General features: G+C 39.9%; 4 protein-coding genes, 1 long non-coding RNA gene and 1 other non-coding gene across 6 annotated transcripts; 3 read left to right on the top strand and 3 right to left on the bottom strand.

Moving 5' to 3' along the window:
* Positions 1-7,980: 7,980 nt before the first annotated feature.
* Positions 7,981-8,052, bottom strand: TRNAP-AGG. Its single transcript has one exon. It is a non-coding gene; the product is annotated as a tRNA-Pro (tRNA).
* A 675-nt stretch (positions 8,053-8,727) lies between these two features.
* Positions 8,728-10,220, top strand: LOC112082897. The gene is made up of 3 exons (XR_002897426.1): positions 8,728-8,831; positions 9,515-9,657; positions 10,045-10,220. It is a non-coding gene; the product is annotated as an uncharacterized LOC112082897 (long non-coding RNA).
* LOC18010793 (THO complex subunit 5A) lies at positions 10,208-12,102 on the bottom strand. Its single transcript, XM_006393584.2, has 5 exons — positions 11,881-12,102; positions 11,504-11,794; positions 11,072-11,411; positions 10,688-10,980; positions 10,208-10,597 (listed from the first exon to the last, which is right to left on the bottom strand). Exons 1-5 carry the CDS (start codon positions 12,055-12,057, stop codon positions 10,364-10,366), a joined length of 1,335 nt encoding a protein of 444 aa, XP_006393646.1. The 5' UTR covers positions 12,058-12,102; the 3' UTR covers positions 10,208-10,363.
* Positions 12,103-15,690: 3,588 nt separating this feature from the next.
* On the top strand, positions 15,691-16,386 carry LOC112083072. The gene is made up of 2 exons (XM_024150797.1): positions 15,691-15,832; positions 15,905-16,386. The coding sequence occupies exons 1-2, from the start codon at positions 15,691-15,693 to the stop codon at positions 16,384-16,386; spliced, it is 624 nt and encodes a 207-aa protein (XP_024006565.1).
* A 706-nt stretch (positions 16,387-17,092) lies between these two features.
* On the top strand, positions 17,093-17,539 carry LOC18010789 (ubiquitin-conjugating enzyme E2 11). Its single transcript, XM_006393585.1, has one exon. It carries the CDS (start codon positions 17,093-17,095, stop codon positions 17,537-17,539), a length of 447 nt encoding a protein of 148 aa, XP_006393647.1.
* Positions 17,540-25,650: 8,111 nt separating this feature from the next.
* On the bottom strand, positions 25,651-27,341 carry LOC112083073. Its single transcript, XM_024150798.1, has 6 exons — positions 27,158-27,341; positions 26,794-27,050; positions 26,609-26,697; positions 26,485-26,559; positions 26,192-26,386; positions 25,651-26,134 (listed from the first exon to the last, which is right to left on the bottom strand). Exons 1-6 carry the CDS (start codon positions 27,339-27,341, stop codon positions 25,651-25,653), a joined length of 1,284 nt encoding a protein of 427 aa, XP_024006566.1.
* Between the last annotated feature and the right edge of the window lie 239 nt (positions 27,342-27,580).

The following is a 27,580-nucleotide window of genomic DNA, read 5'->3' on the forward strand; positions in this document are numbered from 1 at the left end:
AAAACCGAATGTAAGGAAAAAGAGTATTAACACAACACCCCAACCAGGTCAGTTCGGACCAGAATACATGAGCACGGTTATGACTTTGTGAACGGGTGTTAGATCGTCAGCTCGGCCTTGAGTCCTTAGCTCGGTAAGAACTCGTTGGATTGCTCCCGTGAGCTTCTTGGTACGCGACCTGGTCATCGGTCCAGTTGGCATGGCCAGGACTTCGTTCTGGTCGGCTCCTCGGTCTTGTACCCCGTCCTGAACCTCGTCTTTGTTTAGCTCGGCCACTTGGTCTTGTGTTCCAGGCTGAACCTCGACTTGTTCCTCATCCTTAGCTCCCATCGGTTCCATGATTCTATCATCCTCCCCCTCTTGAAAAGGACTTGTCCTCAAGTCGGCTTCATCTGCGTGAAAAGGAATGATATCAGCAATGTTGAAACTTGAACTGACTGAGTACTTACCTCGGAGATCGATCTTGTAGGAGTTGTCGTTGATCCGCTCTAGGATAGTGAATGGTCCGTCCACTCTTGGCTTTAACTTAGACTTCCTTTTTTCCGGAAACCTCTCTTTCCTTAGGTAGATCCACACTTGGTCTCCGGGCTCGAACATCTTTTTGGTCTTTCCTTTATTGGCGTACTTCTGGAATTGCTCCGTATTTCTTTCGATGTTTTGGCTTGCCTTTTCATGCATCTTCTTCACCCGATCGGCTTTCTTTTTCCCGTCCATGTTCTCACGCTCAGTCATTGGTAAAGGGGTTAGATCCAAAGGTGTAAGAGGATTAAAACCATAAACTAACTGAAATGGTGAAAACAAAGTGGTAGAATGAACAGCTCGGTTATAAGCGAACTCAACATGAGGCAAACATTCCTCCCAAGTCCTAAGGTTCTTTTTAATGACCGATCTCAAAAGAGCTGACAAGGTCCTATTGACCACTTCGGTTTGACCGTCGGTCTGAGGGTGACAAGTTGTGGAAAAACACAGTTTGGTTCCTAACTTAGCCCACAACGTTTTCCAAAAGTAGCTAAGAAACATAGTATCCCGATCTGACACTATGGTTCTAGGAACTCCATGTAAACGAACAATTTCCTTAAAAAACAGATCGGTATGTTGGAAGCATCATCGGTTTTGTGGCATGGAACAAAGTGTGCCATCTTAGAGAACCTATCTACTATGACGAAGATCGAGTCCTTACCTCGGCGGGTCCTAGGTAACCCGAGGACAAAGTCCATGGAGATGTCTGTCCACGGCTCGGTGGGAATGGGTAAGGGAGTATACATTCCTGCGCCCTGGCTGCGACCTTTGGCTAGTTTGCAAACCGTGCACCTTTGGCATATTCTCTCCACGTCCTTCCTGAGGTGCGGCCAGTAAAAATGGTCTTGGACCACACTTAGCGTTTTAAGAACTCCAAAATGCCCCATCAAGCCTCCTCCGTGTGCCTCCCTGACAATCAAATCACGCATAGAAGTGTTAGGTATACACAGCTTATGCTCATAAAACAAGTACCCATCACTTTGATAATATTTGCCATAGGCAAACTTAGAACTGGCGCGATAAGCTTCTTGGAATTCCAGGTCGGTTGCGTAGGCTTCTTTGATCATCTCAAATCCAAGTATCTTGGCATCAAGCGTCGAGATCATGGCATATCGTCGGGATAGCGCGTCAGCCACAACATTCTCTTTTCCTTGTTTGTACTGAATCAGATAAGGGAAGGTCTTGATGAACTCGACCCATCTCGCATGTCGCTTGTTCAGCTTCTGTTGTCCTTTGAAATGCTTTAAGGACTGGTGATCGGTATGGGACGAACTCCTTGGGCCACAGGTAGTGTTGCCAAGTCTGGAGAGCTCGGACCAAAGCATAGAGCTCCTTGTCGTAGGTCGGGTAGTTAAGCATTGCTCCTCCAAGTTTTTTGCTAAAGTAAGCGATAGGTCGCTTCTCCTGCATGAGCACGGCTCCAATACCTACTCCGGATGCATCACACTCGATCTCGAAGGTCTTGAGAAAATCGGGCAGGGAGAGTAAGGGTGCGTGTGTAAGCCGATGCTTGAGGGTCTTGAACGCTTCCTCCTGAGCTCGTCCCCATTTGAATCCAACGTCCTTCTTGATGACCTCGGTGAGAGGGGCTGCGATCGTGCTGAAGTCTCGGACGAACCGTCGATAGAACCCGGCCAGACCGTGGAAGCTACGAACTTCTCCAACTGTCTTGGGGCTCGGCCAGTCTCGGATGGCTTTGATCTTCTCCTCATCCACCTGTATTCCCTGTGAACTGACAACAAAGCCTAGAACACCACGTTATCCGTACAAAAAGAACATTTCTTAAAGTTTCCAAATAAACGTTCTTTCCTAAGGACTTCTAACACTTGTTTCAAATGATTCACATGCTCCTCTAGACTCTTACTGTATATCAGAATGTCATCGAAGTAGACCACTACAAAGACGCCTATAAACGACCTAAGCACATGATTCATTAACCGCATAAAGGTACTAGGTGCGTTTGTTAGGCCGAATGGCATGACCAACCATTCATATAAACCATGCTTGGTTTTGAACGCGGTCTTCCATTCATCTCCTTCCTTCATTCGGATATGATGGTAACCACTTTTTAAATCTATCTTCGTAAACACACTAGACCCATATAGTTAGCATGTCATTAAGACGTGGGATTGGGTGGCGATACTTTACCGTGATGTTGTTGATAGCTCGGCAATCAACACACATTCGCCAGGTTCCATCCTTCTTTGGCACTAAGAGCACGGGCACGGCACAAGGACTTAGGCTCTTGCGGATGTAGCCCTTGGCCACCAGCTCGTCGACCTGACGTTGGAGTTCCTTGGTCTCAGTCGGATTGGTGCGGTACACAGGTCGGTTAGGTAAGGACGCTCCAGGGACGAGGTCAATCTGGTGTTCAATACCTCGGATCGGTGGTAGACCGCCTGGATTGTCTTCGGGAAATACGTCCGCATAGTCCTGCAAAACCCAAGAAATCCTGCTCGGAAGTTCCGGCTCAGAGTCAGACGTGCTAGCCAAAGCGGATTTGAACATTAGCAAAATGAAAGGTTGCTTCTCAAACACAGCTTGTTTAATCTCTCTTGGCCTTACAAAAAGGGTCTCTCTTCTCACGGGTTGAGTGTTTAAGGCTTTTTGTGGTGGCTCACTCAGTGTTTCACTCTCATTTTTAGTGGAGGTGTTTAAGGGGTCGCTCATGGTAGCTTTGCCTTTGTTGCTTCTTTCCAGTTGGATTTGATCCAGGTAAATCTCATGTGGGGATAGAGGCGCCAGCACGACCTTCCGTCCTTGGTGTTCAAACGAATGTTTGTTGGTGTACCCGTCGTGAACTGCTTTCCGGTCGAACTGCCACAGCCGTCCTAACAGGATGTGTCCGGCCTCCATGGGTAGAACATCGCATAACACCTCGTCTTCATATCGCCCAATCTTGAATGGTACGGTGACTTGCTTGGTGACCTTGAGTTGCCTTTGGTTGTTAAGCCATCTGAGGTTGTACGGATGCGGATGTTTGATGGTTTGCATCCCGAGCTTCTCCACCATACTCTGGCTTGCTACATTCGTGCAACTTCCTCCATCTATGACCATGCTGCAGGTCCTCCCCATGACTATACATCGTGTGTGGAAAAGATTTTCCCTTTGATCCTCTTCTCGGACCGGCTCTTGGGACACTAGCACTCGCCGTGCTACCAGTAGCTCTCCTCCAGCCGCATACTCCTCCTCTGGCTCTTCGTCATATTTTGGCTCGGCTTCACTTTCTGCCTCGGAGACGACCTCACCGGTGTCTAGAAGAATCATGGCTCTCTGGTTCGGACACTTATTTGCATAGTGACCCTTGCCTCTGCACTTGAAGCATTCTATATCGCGAGTCCGGGCTGAAGTTACCTCAGTTTTGCCTTTGAGGTCGGTGCTTGGACTGGGCTTGACTTCGGACTTCGGCCGCGTAGGATAGACCGCCTTGTCGTCTCGGTAGGTCGGTCGCGAGCTAGATCCGGCAGTGAACCGATTTGTTCATTTGCGTCGGAGTTGTTGTTCCAAGAGGATCGCTTTATGTAGCATCTCGTACATATCCTGGTACTCCTGAACTTCCATCCGGTCTTGAAGGTCTCGGTTTAGACCGCTCAAGAATCTCGCCATCGTTGCATCCTCAGGTTCAAAGACATCGGCTTTGATCATAAGCCTCTCCATCTCCTGGTGATAGTCTTCCACAGACTTGGTTCCTTGAGTAAGACGTCTGAGTTTGGTGTGTAGCTCGCGTTGATAATGCGCGGGCACAAACCGTTGCCTCATCAAGGTGGCCATTTCTTCCCATGTTTCAACGGGCTGTTCTCCATTTCTTCTTCTACTGATCACAATCTGATCCCACCAATCGATCGCGTAGCCGTTGAACTCTGATGCAGCTAGGTTTATCTTCTTCCTCTCTGGAAGATCTTGACATCCAAAGATGATGTCAACCTTCTTTTCCCATTCCAGGAACGCGTCCGGGTCGCTCTTGCCGTAGAACGCTGGAATCCAGAGCTTCATTCCTCCGAGGTCGTTGTCGTTTCGGCCTCTAGCCGGTTCGGCTTCATATCGCTGCTGTGGCCATCCTCCCTCAAATCGGTCGTTTAGGTTTCTCGCGGGCATGGCGTGTCCTCGGTCTCGGATTCCTCCAGCTCGGCCACGGAACATTCGGTTGCCTCGCGGTCTCACTCGGCTACTACCAGAGGAATGGTTGTCTTCATAGAAAGGGTTGTCGACCTCAGGTTCCTGGTTCCGATCTCGGCGGATGTGCATAGGTTCCTCACGGTTTTGATCGTTTAATTCCGCTGGCCTCGGCTGACCTTCAAGCCGGTCCATACGTTGGCTCATGCGCTCCATCATCTCGGTGATTTGATTAAGCTTAGCCTCCATCTCCTTAGGGGTGATCCAGCGTACGTGATTACCGTCTCGGAACGTGTAGAACTCACAGTCGTCCAAAGAGAAATCAGATGACATACAAGTACCTCGCAAAATTGAACAAACACGTTAGTAATCAAATTCCTCACAAGTGTTTCTCTCTTTGTTCACTCACTCTCTTAATGACCTCACAACACACTAGAGTTTCTCTCCGGTTCTAAGCAAACTAAATCGACAAATCGACTTAAGCTTCTATCGAATCTGTGAATCAAGCAAGTTGGACGTTTAAGAGATAAGAAGGATAGATAGGAAGAAAAGAATTCAGATCGTTTTTTTTTTTTTTTAAACTTTTGGACTTCTTTTTTTTTGTTTTTTTTGACCTTTGAACTTCTTTTTCTTTTTTTTTTAACGATTTACAAAAGAAAAGATGAAAAAAGATTGAATTCTAGAATAAAAGAAAGATAGTACCGAAATCACAAGTGCGTGGCTCTGATACCACTTGATAGAAGACCGTCCTAGAATTGTCACACACTTGGCTCAGTGGAGGTTGATAGATCCTTGGATCCAGTCCGGTTTGGTGAAAGAGATGCTAAGGCGTGAGCGGGAGCTCGAAAATTCTTAGGCCCAATTCCAAAGAAGAGGTTGGAAACGAGGGGATGAACAAAACGATCAAGGGGGTTGCGATACCGGATGTTAGGGTGTGAGACAAGTCCCGAAATTCCCTAAGCCCCAAATACGACTACAACTCTCTCTCACACTTTGGAATCGAAGGCTGCGTCAAGCAGGGTGAAAATAAACCGAGAATCGATCAATGGCTAACCACAAAAATATCGACAAAGTTCTTGAAGAACAAAAGAGAAAACTCAAAGAGAAATTTTTATAAAAGATAAGTGATATGGTTCCGATTACATGAGTGCCTTTATATAGAGGCAAAAAAGGAGACCATCGGTCATACATAGAGAATTAAAGGACATTAAATGAAAATAAATGAATCTAAAGATGCGTTGAATAACGATTGGATTTCCGGATGACCCTTCGCGTCCTCTCGCTAGACCTTTGAGCTCCTTGACCGCTATACTTGGCCGCGAATCTAACCATGGTCGTGAGATGGGCGTTCATTAACCTCGTTAAAACAAACCCAATGGGACAAAACCGAATGTAAGGAAAAAGAGTATTAACACAACACCCCAACCAGGTCAGTTCGGACCAGAATACATGAGCACGGTTATGACTTTGTGAATGGGTGTTAGATCGTCAGCTCGGCCTTGAGTCCTTAGCTCGGTAAGAACTCGTTGGATTACTCCCGTGAGCTTCTTGGTACGCGACCTGGTCATCGGTCCAGTTGGCATAGCCAAGACTTCGTTCTGGTCGGCTCCTCGGTCTTGTACCCCGTCCTGAACCTCGTCTTCGTTTAGTTCGGCCACTTGGTCTTATATTCCGGGCTGAACCTCGACTTGTTCCTCATTCTTAGCTCCCATCGGTTCTATGATTTTATCAGTTGTTCTAACCTCTTCCACGAAAAACCATTAGGAGAGGATAGTCCTTTCGCTCTGAAATTTTCAATTTAGCTTTCCATCAATCATTTGAAAACCGTCCAGGAGCTCAATTCATTATGATTTGTTTTAGCTTAACGTACCATACGGCTATACCAAGTTCTTGGTTATTGACAGATAGATAGCCTAGATTACGCCAATACTTTAAGTAGATACACATAGTTGAAATGCTGAATGTTATCAGACACCAATTACATATTTAAATGCAAGAATTCTGAGCTGGAATTCAAAACGTTATGGTTCTGAAAAAAGTTGATGGGGCATTTCGAGAATCGAACTCGGGACCTCTCGCACCCAAAGCGAGAATCATACCACTAGACCAAATGCCCTGTTGCTAAGCAATTTAGTTGAAACATTGAAGATCACCATGTTTGATCATATTGTGTTTTGGTTCTCTTAGTTGACTTGTTATAAATATTATTGAGTCTGTATAGGAAGTTCTTTTATCATTATTAATCAACTTGATATTACAGAAGTACACCTAAGTTCCTAGTTCGTTTCTGTTATTCTATCTTTCAACCTAACATTTTGTGATCTGATTACTTGTATTTTTATTAAGACATTGGTTTCTGGTTTGAAATGTACTGCTGATGGAAATAATAAAATATAATGTTTAAACCGCTTTCGAAAATCATTAGAAGAGGATAGTCCTGTCATTTGAAAACATGTTTCAGTTAGGTTTATATCAATCACTGTTCAATGGGATTATATCTATCTTACCGTTAGCCTTGGTCACACGGCTATACCAAGTTCTTAGATATTGACAGGTACCAATATTTTTGGTGAACTTTTACCTAAATTACACATAGTTGAAATGCTGAACGTGATCTATGTCAGATCAGGCACCGATGACAGATATGTATGCAAGAATCTTGCGCTGGCATTTAGATCTTATAGTTTTGAAAAAAGTCAGTGGGGCATTCCGAGAATTGAACTCGGGACCTCTCGCACCCAAAGCGAAAATCATACCACTAGACCAAATGCCCTGTTGTTGATGTGTCATGGTTTAAGCCTATTCATGCCTAGTTTATGGTGAAATTTTACTTGCAAGAATATCTTGAATATAACATTTTTGGTATTCACTATCTGATTTCCTTTGGTGTAGACAAGACATCGTGTCTAATCTACTCCTTTGAGAAAACTGCATGCTAATCAAATCTTGACCGTGTTCTGTGAGCAATCAGGCACGGAGGGACATATAATATAACTTAGTACAAAGCACATTCTTTCCAAAATGCCACTGGTGCAATTGACGGAACTAGAATCATTTTTGGATTGATTTGGTTGGGGGGATGTAGCTGTTTGTTCGATGAACCTAAGCTAGTGGATCTCATGATATTGATACATTTTGCATCTTGTTTTATTAGTTACTTTGATCATGTAGTCAATTTTTAAAGGCTTCTTTCATGTCTTTTGTCTGAAATTTTTTTCTCCTTGTTAAAATAGCTAAACTATTGACCATAGGATGTCTTGATATGCTCTCCACGTTCTGATATGACATTAAGGATATCCTGAGATGTATGATCTTGACTCTTCTATGCCCCTGGGATTTAAAAAGAATGGGGCATTCCGAGAATTGAACTCGGGACCTCTCGCACCCTAAGCGAGAATCATACCACTAGACCAAATGCCCATCTGTTGAGAAATTTAGTTAATAAAGCTAAAGAAAAACTTTTGTAGTCAATGTCAGATCTAGTTCCCTTAGTTGACTTGTGATAGTGATCCAAGGCAGCGGATTTAATGACAAGGATGCATTTGTGGATCTTGTTTTCGTAGTTGACTTTTAACAAATAATCAATCTTCAAATTCGTAACTATGTCCTATTTCTGAGATCTGACTGTATAATGGCAAGTTTACCGCCTTTGGATGTGAGACATTCTGATCATTATTATTTTGTTCTAAAGGATTCAAGGTTTTGTGTCATACAAGTAGACCAAACCCAAAATGTTGTTGTAACTCTGTTAAAGCAACCGTCTTGAAATTTGATTGTCTCTTTTCTGTTGTATTTTTTTGCTGTAAATTTGAATTATCAGGCATAACGAATTAAAGCCATGTTTGCTTTAAAAGAAGCTTATTATCACTGTTAAAGAAGTTGTAGGGCATGTTTGCTTGTTGACTTAGCCACGGCCTTTTAAACTTCAGTTAAGATCATAACATATCCTTTTAAAAAGTCAATGGGGCATTCCGAGAATTGAACTCGGAACTTCTTGCAAAACTGTTGAAGCAACTAGTCTTGAAATACAATTGGCCATTATATTTTTTGTTTTTTGTTTTTGCTGAATAATAACTTAGGCGATGTACCATTTTTTATTTCTTCAGCTCGTTCTTGGAGAATCTGGCAGCATAGCGCTTTGCAGTGATGAGTTGTCTAATATCTGTTTGGAAATCTCGATCATTGACCTGAAAACAAAGGTATGTTCCCGTGACCGTTTGTTATACACTGATGGTGGAATCCTAGGAACTGGTCAATTGTTAGTTGAACATTGTCAGTGAAAATCTGGCAACAGAGGACAGAATTGTCAGTAACAAAAGTTAGTTGACATACCAAAAATGTACACTGTTTAAAAAGTGAATGGGGGCATTCCGAGAATCGAACTCGGGACCTCTCGCACCCAAAGCGAGAATCATACCACTAGACCAAATGCCCTGTTGTTTATGTACAACATTTCATGCATTAGACCTGCAGTACATGCTACAGCCATTACATTAGAATCTGCTGTACTAGTTAATTGCTTATGTAAGTCTGGAGACTTTATGCCAGATGTTCTCTGCTGAATCTGATGCACTATCTAGTTTACAAGTCTCTGAATTAAACTCAGTAGGAGTTGTCTCATGCCGTAAAATCATGCATCTTCTTTTTCTCTTGTTTTAGGCTCTATGTCAAATGTTCGCTATTGTATGTCAAGCTTTCTATTCCTTTTATGAAGTGAGAGAGAGAGCATAAGAACAACTATCCTTTTGTGTAGAGTGTTTTTTGTTATCTGCCCTTCGTTCTCCAAAAAGCATCTCTCTAATGTCATTTCTGTGATATATATCTCATGGTACAAAAAAGCGTTCAATAAAATACCAATGTTCCTTTCATTTCTTTGTCAAAGTTACATCTATTGCAGTTGTGTTTTAATTTCCCCTGAAGTTTTCGGGATGAGAACCGGATTTCTCAGCTAAAGTTGCAAAGTTAAAAAGAAGACAAGGAAGACTTACAAAGGCAACAGGTAATCACCGAGCACAAAAACATCAGGTAACTCTTAACGCATTTTACACTAATTTGCCTACCATATGAGACTTGTTTATACGGCTTATGCGACTTAAATAGTTCATACTGGCAAAAAATCGACTGGCCTAGTTCCTACTGGCAAAACTTACCTGCGAACCAGAGAAATTAAAGCATCTCTGTTCGGAATGTTTTCGGCTTAAGATCCGCTCGTAATGGATGTATAATGATTTTATAGAGCCACGAATTAAACTCTGTTTGACCCCAAAACTGCTGTTACCAATCTCTAAACTGCAATTTGTTTGGTACCACACTGCATATTTTACAGCTGAAACCAATGTTTTATTATACCCTCTTTAAAGTTAAGGTTCAATTATTCTTGTCATTGTTGTTGGTGTGAATTTATACAAACAGGATATCGAGATGAGGGCGAAATCTTCAAGGAAGCCCAAAGAAAAAGCTGTGGATCAAGTCGTTGTGGCCATACTTAGTTGAATTGTGAGCTCCCTAAAGATATACACAGGATCATCAGAATCTCTTTACTTTGACATTGATAAGCTTTACTAGACTTAGATCATACAAAACTTTGAATATCATTTAGATTGTTTCTTCTCGTTGTCGCATTACAAAATGACTTTGTGAAGTATTGGCAAATACAATAGAAGTCTTCAAAATCGGATACCAATAAAATTAACTGGCTTACAAAAATAAAAAACGGTCACTTTTCACTAGCTCACACAAGAGTTAGCTTAGGCTTTTTCCGAGACCGTACTCTTCGCAGAACTGTTTGCACATTGCACTGATCATAAGCAGATGCTGTATCACTGTTTTGAGTATTCTTGTCGGTTAAAAACAGTGACATTTCAGGTAAAACCTCAATCCCTGCTAAACGTTGTGCCCACTTATATGGCCTCGATGTTCTGCTCTCATCAAATGCATGACCATCGCCAAGAATGAGCTTAGCTGACTGAAATAACCACAGAAGCCAACAAAAGAAAGTGAATACGAATGCTTTTAAGAAAATAGTCGTTATCAAATGGATGCAGAGCATATGTACCTGATGAGGAGGCTCAAGTCCTGCATCATCTTGAAATAAGTTGCATAGGACATTTTTCTCAGGTCCATCATGAGACTCTTCAGTGCCAACACATACAACATTCAACTTCAACAAGTACTCAAACTTGAGCACGACAAGTTTATGAGATTTCCGATCTGGAGTCTCATCATCATAAACATGAAGAACGATTTTGAGAGGATGGACTTGATATAGTCCAGCATCTTTAGAACCCTCTTTCTTGGGTCGCTTCCTTTGCCTTTTTCCATCATCATCCTCCTCCAATCTTGTACTCTCTGTATTATTAAACATTCATGTCATTATTATCAAATACGCACTCCACTCACTTTCTCATTGTTAAGCTAAAAGTTTCACACAATTGCTAACCTCCCGAGTTCCATTCTGCTTGCTCTCGAGCATAACTTTGAGCATCCTTAAGGCTCCCAGATACCTCGAGATCGATATTCTCTCCAAAAGCTTCCTTCTGTGCCATAAACTGCGAGTATATCACGTAAAGCGGTGGAGGAAGAAGCTCAGCTAGATTATGATACTTTATCTTCTTCGGATCCTGCAAACTCAATTGGCTCTGTACTGGCAAAGACGCTTTCTTTAAAGATTTAAGGTGCAAAGGAAGACTTGACAGAAAGTTGTTACGTTCTGCGTTAGTTTCCATCAAACACTTCTTGTGCTGTTCCAACTTAGATCGAAGCTTGCAAAGTTCTTTCCGCTGAGAATTCAAAAGACGCATAAAGCTTCAACATTTGATCTATATGGGAAAGAAAGTAGACAACTTTAAGCAAAATACAGAGGAATTGTTACCTGATGGAGCTCAAAATTGAGTCTTTTAAGCATCAAATCATGGGAACTATCGTTTGATAAAGTTTGAGACTTGATTGCTTCGGGAGCGTCTCTGAGGAAGTCTTGTTCGGATATGAGATCGATGTTTGGATACTTGGATTTGAATTCTCTGGAAGCTTTTGTTGCTTTTACGTAATGGCTCTTCTCATACATCAGATTGTGAAGCTGCAACGCCGTGAAATCCACCGGAGATTTTGCTAACTCCGTCTCTGCTTTCACATTCTCTTCTTCCATCAGAATCGCACGATTCGCCTGCGAATATTAAAAAAAAAAACGAATTTAGTGTTTCTGCGCAAAAGGGGGAAAAACAAAACCCTAAAGGTTTCGAGTATTGAGACCTGACGCAGATTGATGAAGTTGAGAAACATCTGAGTGAGGAGCTCTCGGTTCTCGGATTTGGGGTTTCCTTGCTTTTTGATGGAGAGCATCCTCGCGACGATTTCTTCCACGGAGGCTTTGCTCTCTTGGAGTAGCCTAAGCGGTGATACCTCGTGAGCCACCGTGTTTTTCGCCATCTCCAATTGGATAATGGATATTAACCTCACATACTATTTTCTCTTATATCAAATTCTTATATACTTTCATTATATCCATCTTTTCTTTTTATTTTCTTTTTAATATAAAAAACATAAAAAAACAAAAAAACCTTTAATAAATAACCATAATTACATATCCAATGTAGAGTACCAGATTTAAACCCAAATCCAATTTAAATAACCAAATTAACTGAAAATTATTAAACTAAATCGATTTAATTATTTTAAACCATCAAATTTAATTAAATCATTGACCAAACCCTAAAACTCTATTTCTCGATCCCAAATCTTCTTCCTCTTCAATTCCATCATCTTCTTCCATCCTCCATCATCTTCTTCCTCTTCGATTTCATCATCTTTTTCCATCATCTTCTTCCTCTTCCATCATCTTCTTCCTCTTCGATTAAATCCCCACCACCGCTCACTGCCCCTCACTCTCCACTCTTTGCTCTTCTGTTTTAGGCTCGCCACCGCCGCCGTTTTAGGCTCGCCACCACCGCCGTTTCACACTTCCGTCGCCGCCGAACAGGTATCTTCTAGGCTTAAGAGTAATTAGAACCCTAATTTATGATTTCCTTCCCTCAACCTTGAACCCCAACTAATTTCTGATTTTTGTTTCAGAATTTTTGGAGGATGTCGACTAGGGGTTCACCTTCTCAACCAGAGAGATCTGAGGCTGAGTATGCTACAGTATCTGAAGAAGTTTAGTACAACTGAAATTATCGCGTACAACTGATTTTTGCTTGTGGTTGAACCAAGAATACTAGTTGTACCAATACACTATTATTCACTTATCATATGTGTTTTGAATGCAGCAAGAGGAGGTCTCAATACCAATGGAACCTCGAGATTTATTCTTCAAGCAAAGCGAGTATTTGTTATACCCGAAGCTTCAATCAAGGTGTGAAACCTTTAATTTCATGGAAGTCTTCAAGAGGCTTGATGTCTCAGAGAGGAACTGGTTTGAGAATCATTCCCAGTTCAAGCATATTGTCCAAGAAACGAGAGGCTGCAAAAAAGAAGTAGAAGAAACAAGTTTGTTTTGGTTTTTGTTGAAACTAGTTGATGATTTTTGGTGAAACTAGTAGATGATTTATATTAAAACTAGTAGAAGGTTTATTGTTTTATGTTTAGTGAAACAGGATTCAAAAAGTTGAAAACTAGTAGAAGGTTTATTAACTTAATTATGTTTTCAGATTTTTTTGGTTAGTACAACTGGTATTATCGCGTACAACTGGTGTTGTTAAAACTAGAATAATAACTAAAAAGAAATGTATAGTGTCAAAAAATAAAAAAAAATTATAATAAAAAATAAAAGCCACATGTGCGCCGTCAAATTACACGAGCCGTCAAAATAATTATAAGAATAATTAATTACTTTTGTTGCGCCATCAAATAATATACAAAGTTGTACCCAAGTAGGTAAGTTGTACTCTATTTTTTTTTATTACACAGAGTTGTACTTTCATAGATAAAACGATTTTATTAATTATATTGTATTAGAAATTAGATTTTTATAGTTGTACTTTTGAAAATAGGTAATAATAAGACATTTAAGACACATATAGATAATTAAATGTATAAAATTATGTTTTTTGTTAATTTTTTATAACAATATAGCATTAGTTGTAATAGTTGCCATAAAAGTATAAGGTAGATATTTTGAAAATATGACTTTTGTGTTCTCAATATTCAAAAATGCATCAAGTTGGATTTACTTCATCAAAATAAATATGAAATAGAGTCTTTAAACACATACTGTTTTCCGAAATGCGGTATTTTAAATAAAACAGAAAAAACATCAAGTTCACACTAGTTGTCCATGATAGTTATACTAGTTGTACCAAAACATCACCATCGGTTCCTATCCCTCTTCCTCTTGTTCTGCTTCGTTAGGATCATTATACAACCATGCTCCTATTCCTCTTCCTCTTCCTCTTCCTCTTCCTCCTCTTCCTCTCCCTCGATGTTCTCCAACTGATGATGCCTAGTTATGTTGATGCGTCCTTTTTTCTTAACTATTTCTGGAGAAAATACACATTTTCTCAGATATGGTCAGGAACAATCCAGTCATCTTTATAGGGGACTGGATAGATCGTCCTCTTCATTAGAATTTATTTACAGTTGTCTATCACTAGTACCATTTGTACCAATTGTTTCAGTAATACACGTTGTACTAAAAAAAAATCAGGTTACTTATAGAATAAACCGATTCAGATCGATGATTCAGTACGATTCATACGTATTTCAGTACTATAATATACTTAAATAACCAATGTAAAGCCTTAATAGACGTATACATAAAGTTCAGTAAAAAAACTCCCAAACATAACAGAATATATTTATAGTTATCCATCAATAGTACCATATGTACCAGTTGTCACAGTAATACCAGTTGTACTAAAAAGCTTGAGGTTATTTATAGAATTGATTGATTCAGATCGATGATTCAACCAGATTCATACGTATTTTAGTACTATAATATACTTAAATAACCAATGTAAAGCCTGAATATACGTATACATAAAGTTCAGTAACTGAAAAAATTCACAAACATAATTTTTAAATCCTAAACACATAAAAACTTGTTATTTTTGTTGTAAAGGGGAAGAAATCACCTTGAATATTGAGTTGAGGGTCGTTGAGAGCAGCTCCAGAACGCCGCCGGATATGTGTTTGGTTCTGTTATGGTCGATGGTCGTCTCCACTAGAGTTGGAGATTTCTGGGTTTGATTTTTAATACATCGATGGAAAGAGAAAGAAGAAGAATAATGGGTCCCATTAGGGTTGGTTGGTTGGGTGGTTGGGTGATTGGGTTGAGTAATACCAAAATTAATTGGATATTGGTTTAGTTTAAATGGAGAGTGGGGTCCATTTTTAAATAAAGGGTAAAGTAAAAATAGTGAAAAATAGAGAGGAGTATGTAGAATAAAAGGGGAGTATATAGAATTTTTTAAACTCATTAAGAGTATTTGAGGTTAAAGTCCTTGCATAATTCTCTCTTTTCCGATTAGGTGGTTGTAGTTAGTTACTTTTACTTACTCTCTCTAGTCTCTCCAACTCCATCGGAGAATCAAATTCTCATATACCCGATTAAGCAATTTATTCTCATATACCAGCATTATAAAAATTAATTTTTTAAAAAAATTATTTTTAAATTGAAAAAGCGAGAAAATATTTACTCACCCTTAAAACATCATAACATTTACTGACCCAACCAGTTATGGGTCAAATATCCACACCCAACTAACTATACCAGATCCGATTTCGAGTCTAAATTTGAATAAACCTAAATTCGAATATAAATCATTTCTGAGAAATTCGTTCCATTAGGTACAACGAGGATACTATGAAGAGTCTTCGATTTTCTAAACTGGTCACAATCTTCAAATTCGCATCAGGTTCGTTCTTTGTTCTTCTTCGTTTTTACCGTTTTACTGTAGCTTATCTTAGGCAGAAGGCTTACAAATGAATCTGTAGTGTCTGATACCTGGGTTTAGGAACAAGGAACTGAAATTAGTATTACCTGCAAAATTTGAGTTCAGTTCACTTTGATTGATGTCTGGATCCCGTTGATAATTATATGTGTCTTAACTTGTTAGAAATACTGTAATGACATCATTCAGAGGAAATAGTGAGTTGCTTCAATTAACGCTGTGGGAGCCATTATACTTTCGTAGTGAAGTTGAGGAGCAAACACGTAATGAGCAAACGCGTAATGATGAGGAAAACCAGCCGCCAATGCAACCACTGAGTATGTATTTTAGTCCAAATCAGTACAACAAGGCAATAAAATTAGGTATTCAGTGATGGATCCACAAAGCAGTGGAGAATCTGGAGTCGCCGTCTCTGGGACTGAGACCCGAGGAGCTAAGATGGTTTAGCGAGCATCTTCAATTCAAGCACTTCTGGCATATGCACAAGGCCATGTATTTGGATATAACCCATAAGACTCAGGGGTTGTGGATGCTCCTTCTACGCACAGCAAAGACAAACAAGAGGAGAGAGTGTTGGTTTGTTGTTAATGAAGTTCCAATTTGGTATTCGCTTAAGGAACATGCACTCATATCTGGATTAGACTGCCATGATTATCCAAAGAATTATGAGAAGATGGGCAGTAGTGATTTTAAGGAGAAGTATTTAAAAAAAAGAACTGTCTCTGCACTTGCTGTTGTTAAAGAGAAGCTTGAAAAGATGTGTGGTGGTCCTGATCGCTTAAGAATGTGTGTTTTGTACTTTCTAGCAAGCTTGTTAGGTGGTAAGGCTAAGACTGGGAAGGGACCTCCCTCGGTAGACCCTTTATTCTAGAGGATGGTAGAAGATCTAGATGGGTGTTGAACATTTCCTTGGGGGAGGAATTCATTTGATGCGAATCTAAAGGAAATTGAACATACATTGAGGCACTTCAATGGGGTCGTCGAAACGGATTCTTGGATATTTCCTGGCTTTGTTACTCCCTTGAAGTTGTTACTTTTTGAAGCAATACCTTGTCTGAAGGACACATACAGAGAATAAGCTAAAGGAGCAGACATAGGGTGTCCTCGGATTTGTAAGACAAAGTTCAGACCATTCCCTCTCAAAGGATTTTCTCTGTCGGACCTCAACGAAACACTCGGTAATACCAAAGATATCCAGAGTATCTTGGAACCATCTGCTGATGAGTATTAGTCGGTTTAAAATATTGTTGTTCTTTGGTTGTCGGGTAACTGTCTTGTCGTTATTAAATTATGTTATCTAAAACAACGCGTGTAGAAATAGAGAAAGGCAGCATTTGTATCGTGAGAGAAATCCCATAGTGAGACGACGCCATTAATGCATGCCACCGCTTAACTTATTCTTCTATAAATACCACACCCTCGCCTTCTCATAACACCATCGCAGAGAAAGAAACATTCCCTAAACTTCAAAAAAAAATCTTATCTTTCCCTTTGCTAACTCAAAACCCTAAATTTCCCAAATTGCCCACTTTCCTCACAAAATTCGTCCAGCGTTATCAACATGTCCCGAGTACTGGATGCGCCGATACCTGCTTGACCTCCAGCAAAACCCGTCGCCGATATACTCCGCCGGGGTGGAGGCGGAGGGCGTGTATGTGTGGGCGGTGACCATCACCGGTCTGCCGGAAACTCCCTACGAAGGGGGTGTCTTCAACCTCCGCATCATCTTCCCGCCGCAATTCCCCTGGAAGCCACCGAAGATGCACTTCCGGACCCCCCCCATCTTCCACCCCAATGTGAGCCACCGTAGCAACATCTTCCATCCGATGCTCATGCCTGATACGTGGTACATCGCGAGATCTGTGGCCCAGATGCTGATGAGTCTGGCTCAGATGCTATTGCATCCGCTGGTGGCGGAAGGCGACGTCGTGAGGGAGGAGGTGGCGGTGATGTACCGGGAAGACATGACAAGCTACGAGGAACTCGCACGTAGCTTCACCAAGATCCACACCATGGATGGTTAACATAACATCCATGGCGGAAAAGACTCTAAATAATTGTGTTTTTTTATGTTTTTTTTAGTTTTCGTTGAACTTATTATTATGTTTTCTGTATGTTTATATTTTGTTTTGATTTGGTTATTATTATGTTTTTTGTGATTAATGGAAATATTTCACAAACTTTTGGGTCTCGTAACGTTGACGTTTTAATAACCTACATGCAATCCTAACATCTGATAAGACTTGGTAGTTGGACCAGTTTTACATCGAGAATCGACAAATTTATTCTTAATTTACCCTATATCCACACTCATTTATAGCCCCATTTATACTGGTTACGCATGAAGATGTCATCAAGCAGACGCCTCGTTTTTCATTCATAATGGGTAAGCGTAAATCACGGGAATTTATTATCTTATTTAAAGTAATTATTCTTTAAAAATATCTTTTTAAATTTACAGAGGTTAAACCAAAAATTACAAACGAAGATATCCAAAATTCTAAAATCAAAAACTGAAACCAAAAACCAAAAGTGAAAAACAGAATACAAAAACCAACATCGTCTTTGCATCTTACAAAGCCTAATTTTGTTCAGGAAAAAAAAAACAAGATTTCAAGTATAAGCATGAGCAATCAACGCCAATCAACGCCTTCTACTTGTAATCATGTTTTTCTTGCCTGAACAAACATTAAACCTTGTATTTCCCAGTCTGCAACATCAGGTGATCAAACTCGCTGACCAAACTCTGACTCGCTGATCTGACTCTTTATCAAGTGAAATACCCATCCTTCTTGCTTTTATGGTGTAAGTACGATGGGTATTTCATCTGATGAAGAGTCTGAGATAAGCGAGTAAGAGATTGATGATTATTTTCGGGTTTATGTGTTTTTGAAGGACGACATTTCTCCACGGTAAGATCTGACTCGCTGATCTGACTCTTCATCAAGTGAAATACCCATCCTTCTTGCTTTTAAGGTGTATGATGGGTATTTCATCTTGATGAAGAGTCTGAGATCAGCGTGTCAGATATTGATGATTATTTTAGGGTTTATGTGTTTTTGAAGGACAACGTTTCTCCAGGGTAAGATCAGGAATATATATATATAGTCAAGGAGAGGATGAGTAAAGGAAGCAGTTATATTCAATGAATAAATTTTTTTTCGAAGAGTCGTGTTTCAATGAATTTTATTAATCCCATTTTCAATAGATTAATGATAATAACCAACGCCTCAATTTTCCTTAAATACCCCACTACTAATTTCATTTCTTTCATTTCATTTAATTCATTGTAACATCTATTTATTCTCGACTTGTCGGAAACCCTAATTTTCAATAACTGTTTGTTCATCAAGTGAACTCTCTCAAAATGGCATGGCCGCATTTTCTTAAGATATGTTTTTGTTTTCTTATTTTATATTTTTGTTTTTTTTTTTAATTTTGATATTTTCACTTAATTTGTAATTGCAATGATATCTCTGTTATTCTCGTTTCCAACATTGATTATTATTTGGAATAAAATTTTTAATTTATTTTCAATATATTAATGATAACAAATGATATCGTTTACCAGGCTTGGTAGTTGTACCAGTCTTAGATTATAATTGTAACGCGTACATGCATCACCGCCCACTTATCCTTAAATACCCTAGTCTCCATCTCATTTCATCACCCCAACCTTTCATTTCCTTTTAGAAAGAAACACTTACTTATCCTTCTCGATATGAAACCCTAAGATCGTACAGAAAGTGGTTGATGAGAAGATGAGCAACTTAGGAGCCTGAGCGAAGAGTTTGGAGGAAACATCCAAATACCAGCCTCCTAAGTTGTTCATATTTTTCATCCACCACTTCCTGCACCATCTTAGTAAGGATCTACTCAAATCGCTTTGTGATTCAGGTAAGTATTACGAATCTAATTCTTTAATATGTGAAATAATCGTACAATATAAAGAAACCCTAAATAATAGAATGTCGTATAATTGTTTACATGGGGTTAATTCGTCCAGGGCAAATTTAAGAAATTATAAGTTCTGGTACAAATTGGTATAATTAGGCCCAACTACGTTCAATTTAGGGAAATTTAAATCTCTGGTGGAAATTGGTATAATTCGGCCCAACTACGTGTAACTTTGGAAACCCCTAAAATCTGGTACTATTTGGTATAATTCGGCCCAACTACGTGTAACTTTGGGAACCCCTAAAATCTGGTACTAATTGGTATAATTCGGCCCAACTACGTGTAACTTTGGGAACCCCTAAAATCTAGTACTAATTGATATAATTCAGCCCAACTACGTGTAACTTTGGGAACCCCTAAAATCTGGTACTAATTGGTATAATTCGGCCCAACTACGTGCAAATTCTTGAAATTATAATAACTAGTACAAATTGGTATAATATAGCCCAACTAAGAACACTTGTCAAACCATAACTCAGTAAAATTAAATTATCAGAAATTAAGGATAAGATAAGTACTTAGTCTGCGAATGAAACAATCTGGGAATGAAACAATCTGGGAATTAAACAAGGATACATTAAACAATGGGATTCTTAAAGAACTGTATCAGTTCTACACATTAAACCCTAAACCGGCCAATACACCTTTCAGCTTTGCAATCTCTTCAGCATTGTTGTTCAGCTCCATGCGCATTTGCTTGATTTGAAATTCATGGTTTGACATTTTCGCAATCCTCGAGCGCAGGTCCTTAATCTCACCTTTTAGCCTAGAAATCTCATCATCGACAGCGTGATCCCATTTTACCCTAAAGTGGTAGCCGTCGTTCTACACAACAATTCATAAACTTAAACCTTATACACTCAACCCATGAATTTTAAATTAATCTAAATCCAGAAAATCAAAGTAAGTCAAACCTTATACATTTTTCAGGTGTAGTATCTCTTTCATGGATCTTCAGAAATCTCCTGGATGATTCTTCCACCACATGGACAAACTGTTGGAATCCCAAATTTTGCATCGGCTACGTGGTAAAGGCGGTCGATAAGCTTCTTGTTTCTCTTCTCATCGTTGTAGGTCGGGTCCATAGTCGCTGTAGCAAAGGAATTTCACAAATTTGAAGAGAGATAGAGAGAGAGAGGAATGTCCCAAGAGAGAGGAAATCCCAAGAGAGAGAGAGACAGAATAGAAATATGTAAAATGAAATTCAAAATGGGGGGAAGTTCGAATTTTGATGAATTTGGGTATTGGGGGGAAATTCAAATTTGAATTATATTACAACTAACAAATATAATATTATTTAAGTATTACACGCAGAAAATGGGGCCATCCCTCACGTGGAGAATTCGCTCACGTGCCGCCGCCAATAGCTAATATCCAATAACGCGTGGACACATGTCACTTCTTCATATGAGGTTTGATACGTTTTTGTATGTAATATGACAGTTATACACACTCTCAAGTAGTTGTACATTTCCGATTTTAACCAAAAAAACTAGTTATACTTATATTAAATATGTAACTATGTAGTTGAACTTTTCACAAGTACTACTTAATTTGTTGCCCCATCATGTTCATGTAATCAGATTTCGTTTTCGCTTTTTTACGTTATATTCGATGCCTTATGTGGTTACTCATCGTGAACTCTTCATAAAACTATGATGTGTATTATGAGAACTTGTTTCAAAGTTCAAAGATTTATATATTGCATATTTTGGCTAGTTTAAATGTTAACCATAACATAACTATGCATACAATCTACGAGAATGTAATCGATTTCATATAATTTGGTGTATATGAAATCGATTTCATGGTTATTGTAATTTGAAATTGGTTTACCGAACCGATAAATACCGAAACCTAGAACCAAAACAGAATGTATTCATATATTTTAATAATATATTAACTGAGAATGTCTGAAAAATGTCATGTCTGAAAAATGTCATGTCTGATAAAGGTATAGTCATCTACTCCACTTACTCTGTCTGGCCCACAACCCTTTATGTGATAAAGTAAAAAGTAACTGATTGTAACTGATATGTGTCTATTTCTTACGGAAGCTCATTTTCCGATGAAATGAAACAGAACATTCTCACTCGTTTTCCATAATTGTTAGAAAATCATTTGACACATAGAGTTTTCTTTATTTTTAGCACGAGAGAACAAGCAAACCCAAAACCAAGTGCTGAAAATAGTTGAACATAGTTGTACCAAGTTATTCATACTATTACAAATTAAAATTGTTAACTATTGTGAGAACATAGTTGTAACGTTTTTTTCCCTTCTGACAATGCTTCTGATTTTTTATATTTTTATTTTTTTATCCATTACATATTTGTAATAGGTTCCGTTATTTCAACACATTTCAAATTTCAAATCCATATTCAAATCCATATTGAAGATATTTCTCTCCTCTATCTATTCAAATTTCAAAACCCTCTCTTTTAAGATTTCGTCAGAATGACAAACAACGTGCTTTTCCAGCTACGAGATGTGTTGATTGATATATTCTTAAGGGTGATATGTCTATATTTTGCATCATTTAGGCTGCATTTTAGAGTTCATATCATGTATTCTCTCATGTATATTGAGTCTTTAGGCATCAAAATAGGTTTTAGGACTTGCATTAGGTCCCAAAGAGTTTTGCATGTTTTGAAGTCTTTATCAGGTGCTTTGGAAGCTATCTGGAGCTCAAGGGGAGGATCAGGAATGAAAACGGTGAAGAAAAGGGTCAAAACTGGTGAAAACCGCTTGGAGGAATTTCTCGGCCAAAACTCGTACCGGCTGGACGAAAACCTCGGCCAAAATCCTTACCGAACGGTCGTTATCGGCTAAAAATGAGTATCGGGTGAAAATCCCCTCGGGTGAAGTTTTACGCCGAGGCGAGAAGATTTATCGGCTAAAAAGCTTACCGCGGTACATGATTCTCGGACATTTTCCTTACCGCGGGAAGCATTTCTCGGCCAAAATCTATTTTCACCCGCGCACTTCAAAGATCACCAATCCGGGGAACCTTCCAGTCCGAATCAGTTGACGGGGTCTTCATCGAAGTTGGAGATAATCAAGCCAAGAACCCAGAACAGTTGGAATCTTCAATTCGGACCAGTGAGAAGAGAGATATCGCCTCTGGAAGGCATGCCTGTCTCGCATGTACCCAAACGCCGATCAGCTGAGCTTCAAAAATTACGTAGGACGGAGCCCTTCCGTTACGAACCAGTCTACCGAGTCTTCATCAAAGTATGAGATCTATGAAAGACCTTTCCGGAACACTTGGGGCACTCAATTCGGAGCGGCGGTTTGGAAGATACTGTCTTCAGAGTACTCATCGGTCCAAAAGCTGTACTTTCTGGTCATTCCGATGCGGTACAAAGATGAGCAATCCAGGAAGCCTTTCACCTCCCAAACTCCGATGGTTTCTTCACCAAAGGTTGAGCTGAATGAGTCATCTTGACTATGGAACGGGTCTCAAAGCATTTGGAGTCGTGTGCTGAAAGTTATTGCTTCCGGAAGACAAGTTGGTCGATATGAGCCCTAATGAGTTGCGATACGCGCTAAGTGTTTCTACAGACCTCGGAATCGCTACCTCGACACTGCTCAGGCCAAGGTTCATCTCTTGAGAGCATTTTGGGCTAGACCTCGTACTGAACCCTCGGTATGTTGAGATCAAGGCATGCATGCAAGGGAAGTGAAGCGAAAAACGACTAAGTGTTGAACATGCACCTCTGTACAAAGACCTCGGCATTGCATGCCGGACTCCGTCTTCCTAAACCCCTCGACTACCAAGCTCCGCGGCATTACATGGCGAGCTCCCTTGTCATAACTCCGGAATCAAGAACAAGGTAATTTAAGATAACACTCGTGAAGACGGATCGAAGATTAGGGTTCATGCATGTTCTTGACGTGTTCTTCACGAGATCTCCATCTTGATCTTTGTTCACGTGCACCTCTCGACATTAAGACCTCGGCTTCACACTCCGACACACCGTGGTGCTCACCCAATGACCCGAGAAGGCGGCTCAGTACCCGGTTTGTTCCGGGCTGACCCGCAACACTTTCCCTTCGCTATAAATAGATTTTAGGACCAAAAACCTAAGGATCTTATCTTTTATCCTCTTTTAGCTTTAAGAACTTGCCTCTTTTGTGAAACTTGATTAATCTAATCCGATATCTCGTTTTTGCATCAGAATCTTGTTCTTGTTTTATTTCTTTTATTCTCCAGCATTAAACTCCTTATCATGACTAGCTACACGTCTTGCAAAGGACTTGGTGAGCTCATAATGATCAGTGAGTAGTCGTTTAAGCGGCTTTAGATAGGTAGATTGGGTGCTTTCATGATAGATTAGTGAGTTTAGGGGTCTAGTCTTGCATGTTTCATTCTTTAACCGACAAAATCTCTAAGCTGGATCCAAGCACATCACTTGAGGTTCAGATCTGAGACATATCTCGCATCAAAAGTGTTTGTAGAAATGTCTGAATCACTCGGTTAAAGGTTTAAGAGTCTTTCATCGCGAGAGTGATAGTTTGTTCTCTTAAATGACTTATTGAATTGAATCTTAAAGCTGACTGATTTATGCTTCTCAAAAGGGATTTTGGTATGAAAAAGGATCAGTTTAGATGTTTAATACTTTCATGAGAAGATTAACATACTTTGAGTTCATGTTAAATGAAACCGCTTGATAAATCTGATTCATTAACTCACTAGTCTAGCTTGGAAGCACCCGAGTCATATATCCTGTCTAAAGCTTCTGCCTTTATCATATACATTCATCATCCGAATCATTTGCTCATTTACTGTTAATCAGTTGCATCTTTATCTAGTTTAGATCTCATCTTTTATTTCATTTTCATGTTCATTTGCTTGTTACATAGTTTAGCTAAAACCTTTACCTGTTCATCTTGACTTAAGATCACAAGTAACATAGATTAGTGTCTCGCACACAAGTTTGGATTGATAACCCCTTGTACTACAAGACAGGGGATTGATAACCTCTACAAAGAGCCTCAAAAACTCTTAGTTATCAAAGGGTAGGGAGGGAGTCTGCTGCTGATGCTGTTTCATTTGGTTGTACGTCGAAGGTTCTAAGCCAGATGTTGAAAGATCTAGAAGTCATCAAGGTGTTGAACCTGTCTGAATTCGTTAAGCACCCGTTTAATTGCTCGCTCCCCGGATTTCTTTGAGTCGGCGGTCAGTCATGGTAATCCATACGCATGTACCTTCGTGGCATGAGCAGGATGATTCTCAATGTTGAGATTGACAATTCGGTGCCTTTTTTTAACAGGGTCTTTAAGGCGGGAATTGATGTGGCGACAGTCATGATGGCAATCTGCGCCACCGCATATGGTTTCTATCCAAGGGGCCTGGAGATCCTAGACCGTATCAAACGATGGAAATCACGGATGATGTACATGGAAAACTGGGGGATCAAGTAATGAACACTATGTTGATAATGGTGAATGATGGTTTCCAATATCTGCCAGCAGTCTTGACCGATTTTCCTGCATGTTGATTCCAGCACTACAACAAGTGCTGTGAGCTCTGCTTCCTCTACATGCATTACCAATGTGCGAAGAGTTTACTACTTATGTAACTGACTACTAGCTAGGGATGGCTACATATCCGTTGGAACTAGTTATGTTTGTGTTATTGATTAGTTAAAAACTCCGTATTCTGCTTGTAGTCAACTTCTTTTTACTATGAACTAATTTTCTATTGTTGTTTAGTATGAACTGTTTAGTCAACTCCGTATTACTATGAACTATTTCGTATGAAATGAAACAGAGCATTCTCACATAGTTGTACCAATTTATTCTCACATAGTTGTACCAGTTTATTAATAAGATACAAATTAAAATTGTCATATGTCCTGAGTACTAGATCCACCCTGAGTATTACCCTCAGGATTACTGCAATTAAAATAAGGCCACCAGCCTCCACCATGAGTATAACCCTGCGCATTCTCTTCAGGATTACTGGCATTGAAATTTGGATCCATGCCTTCATTCCCCTGAGTATTACCATGCGTATTCCCCTCAGGTTACTGGCATTGAAATTTGGATCCCTGCCTTCATTCCTCTGAGTATTACCATGCGCATTCCCGACTCCATCCTCAGTATTACCCTGCCTTTTCTTACGCTTATTAACTGGCCTTGGCCCACGCTCTACAACCGATGCAAATGTTCTCTATTGTCTTCTTCCAGCTTTTTTCGGGACCTCAGGTGGTTTTGGGGCAGTCTTCTTTTTGATATCATCTGGAATTACCCATTGTGAACGATGAGTAACAGGGTATACCGTCCTGGCATATGCAAGTGCCCACAATTTAGTAGTATAATACTTCAAGCACAAATCATACGAGTAGATGTCTTCACTTCTATCTTCCCTGTCCATAAAAATTCTCACTACAGCAAGTGCATGGACGCAAGGATATTTGTCTATATCAAAACATCTGCATGAACAAGATTTGGTTTTCAAGTTCACCAGATAAGTCTTCCCATCTCCACTGACCACAGCGTATTCAAGCAGAAACGAGTTCAGCTCAGTTACCTTTGACAAGATGGCATCCATCATAGGTAATAAAGCATACTTCCTCGCATCATCAAACACGCTGTTCATAGACTCTACACTGTTACTAGTGTCGATGTTGTACCTTTCTCCCGGAAAATAGCACCTTGCCCATTTTTCCTCAAGCAAACTATTACATAAATACATAATTGCATCCAGTTACCTTTCTCCCAGTTGACCATAAGCCACAAGAAACTCAGCCTCTGTATACTTTCTCGCAACTTCCATGAACTTGCCTACAACTAACTCTTTCTCTCTCCGAACGTTCTTTTTCACATTCTGGGCCAAATGATAAATGCAATAACCATGCTTAGCTTGCGGGTACACATCCCTTATTGCATTGATCAGGCTTACATTCCTGTCAGAAACAAACACCAATTCAGAACTGTCAGGTATACGGGTTTTAAGTTTAGTGAAGAACCAGTTCCAACTATCATTATTTTCCCCATCAATTACCCCAAAAGAAAGGGGTTAATGGTGGTGATTCGGATCCTGAGCTGTTGCAAATACAAGGCATCCACCAAATCCATTCTTCAAAAAAGTTGCATCAACAATTATCACTTTCCTCATTGCCGCAAACCCTTCAATGGTAGGACCCAGAGCGACGAATAGGTACTTGAATCTTCCTAACTCATCCAGTTCAACACTTGATGTCGTTCCATGATTAAACTGTTCTATCATGTACAAATACGAATGCAGATGCTCGAAACTCTCTTGTGGAGTACCACGAACAAAACTTATAGCTTTCGGTCTGCCTCTCTATGCCATAGAGTATGATAGCTCCACACGACCTCTAGTTTGAACCAAAGCCATGATATCTCTAGGAGGTGGTGGTTTTAATCGACCTGGGTAAGTTTTACTAACAACGCCTGCAACTAACCCAGGTGTGCCTTTCCTTCGTTTGCTGCTAGTACACGCAGAAGCCCGAGAGCAAGAATGCATTTTCCTATATACTCTAACCGTGAAAATATGTGACTGAGCTGTCTTAGCGGCATTTATATACCAGTTACATCCAGTTTCAGCTTGACCGCATTTCACATAGTATCGTTTCTTATAAGACTTGTAACAGTGATGCCAAAAAAATGTTTATGAGAACCTCTGTAAACTAAATCTATTAGATCCTGCTTACAGCTAAACTCTGCACCAACTCTCAGTTTCAAACTGTCTACCCATTCACATTGAATACGTTGTTCTTCTACACAGTCTGGAGGATCAACAATATCAAGCATTCGATATGTTTGACTTATGTCATCTTGATCTCCACCGTTTTCCTCATTCTCACGAGATAGATTAACACCTTCGTCATTCCCCATTACTGGCACATTTATTGTTCTGTTGAACTGTTTCCTGTGTAAATAAAAATAGCACCATCATTAAACTCAGCATTGCCGACAAAACCGCCATCAGTCGCTATATCATTAGCTGCGTTCACCTCCTTGACATTCACAACAACATGACTTACCCTCTCTACATGTGAAACTTGCTCGGCCACCTCAGACACTCCATCTACATTGATGACCTCTACATACAAGACACTTCTGCGTCCCTCATT

Source organism: Eutrema salsugineum, unplaced genomic scaffold (assembly GCF_000478725.1).
Source record: "Eutrema salsugineum unplaced genomic scaffold, Eutsalg1_0 scaffold_7, whole genome shotgun sequence".
In the NCBI taxonomy this organism is placed as follows: Eukaryota; Viridiplantae; Streptophyta; class Magnoliopsida; order Brassicales; family Brassicaceae; genus Eutrema; species Eutrema salsugineum.

Bases quoted from the DNA above. Each gene is read 5' to 3' on its own strand.
- LOC18010793 (XM_006393584.2), bottom strand. From the start codon at position 12,057: ATGGCGAAAAACACGGTGGCTCACGAGGTATCACCGCTTAGGCTACTC. The intron at 11,412-11,503 runs GTAACAATTCCT...TTGAATTCTCAG, and splicing joins TCAATTTTGAGCTCCATCAG to CGGAAAGAACTTTGCAAGCT. The intron at 10,981-11,071 runs GTTAGCAATTGT...TTAATAATACAG, and splicing joins AGCAGAATGGAACTCGGGAG to AGAGTACAAGATTGGAGGAG.
- LOC112083072 (XM_024150797.1), top strand. From the start codon at position 15,691: ATGACATCATTCAGAGGAAATAGTGAGTTGCTTCAATTAACGCTGTGG. The intron at 15,833-15,904 runs GTATGTATTTTA...TCCACAAAGCAG, and splicing joins GCCGCCAATGCAACCACTGA to TGGAGAATCTGGAGTCGCCG.
- LOC18010789 (XM_006393585.1), top strand. From the start codon at position 17,093: ATGCGCCGATACCTGCTTGACCTCCAGCAAAACCCGTCGCCGATATAC.
- LOC112083073 (XM_024150798.1), bottom strand. From the start codon at position 27,341: ATGGGGAATGACGAAGGTGTTAATCTATCTCGTGAGAATGAGGAAAAC. The intron at 27,051-27,157 runs GTAAGCAGGATC...AATGCGGTCAAG, and splicing joins AGTTGGTGCAGAGTTTAGCT to CTGAAACTGGATGTAACTGG. The intron at 26,560-26,608 runs GTTTGCGGCAAT...ACTTTTTTGAAG, and splicing joins CTGGGTCCTACCATTGAAGG to AATGGATTTGGTGGATGCCT.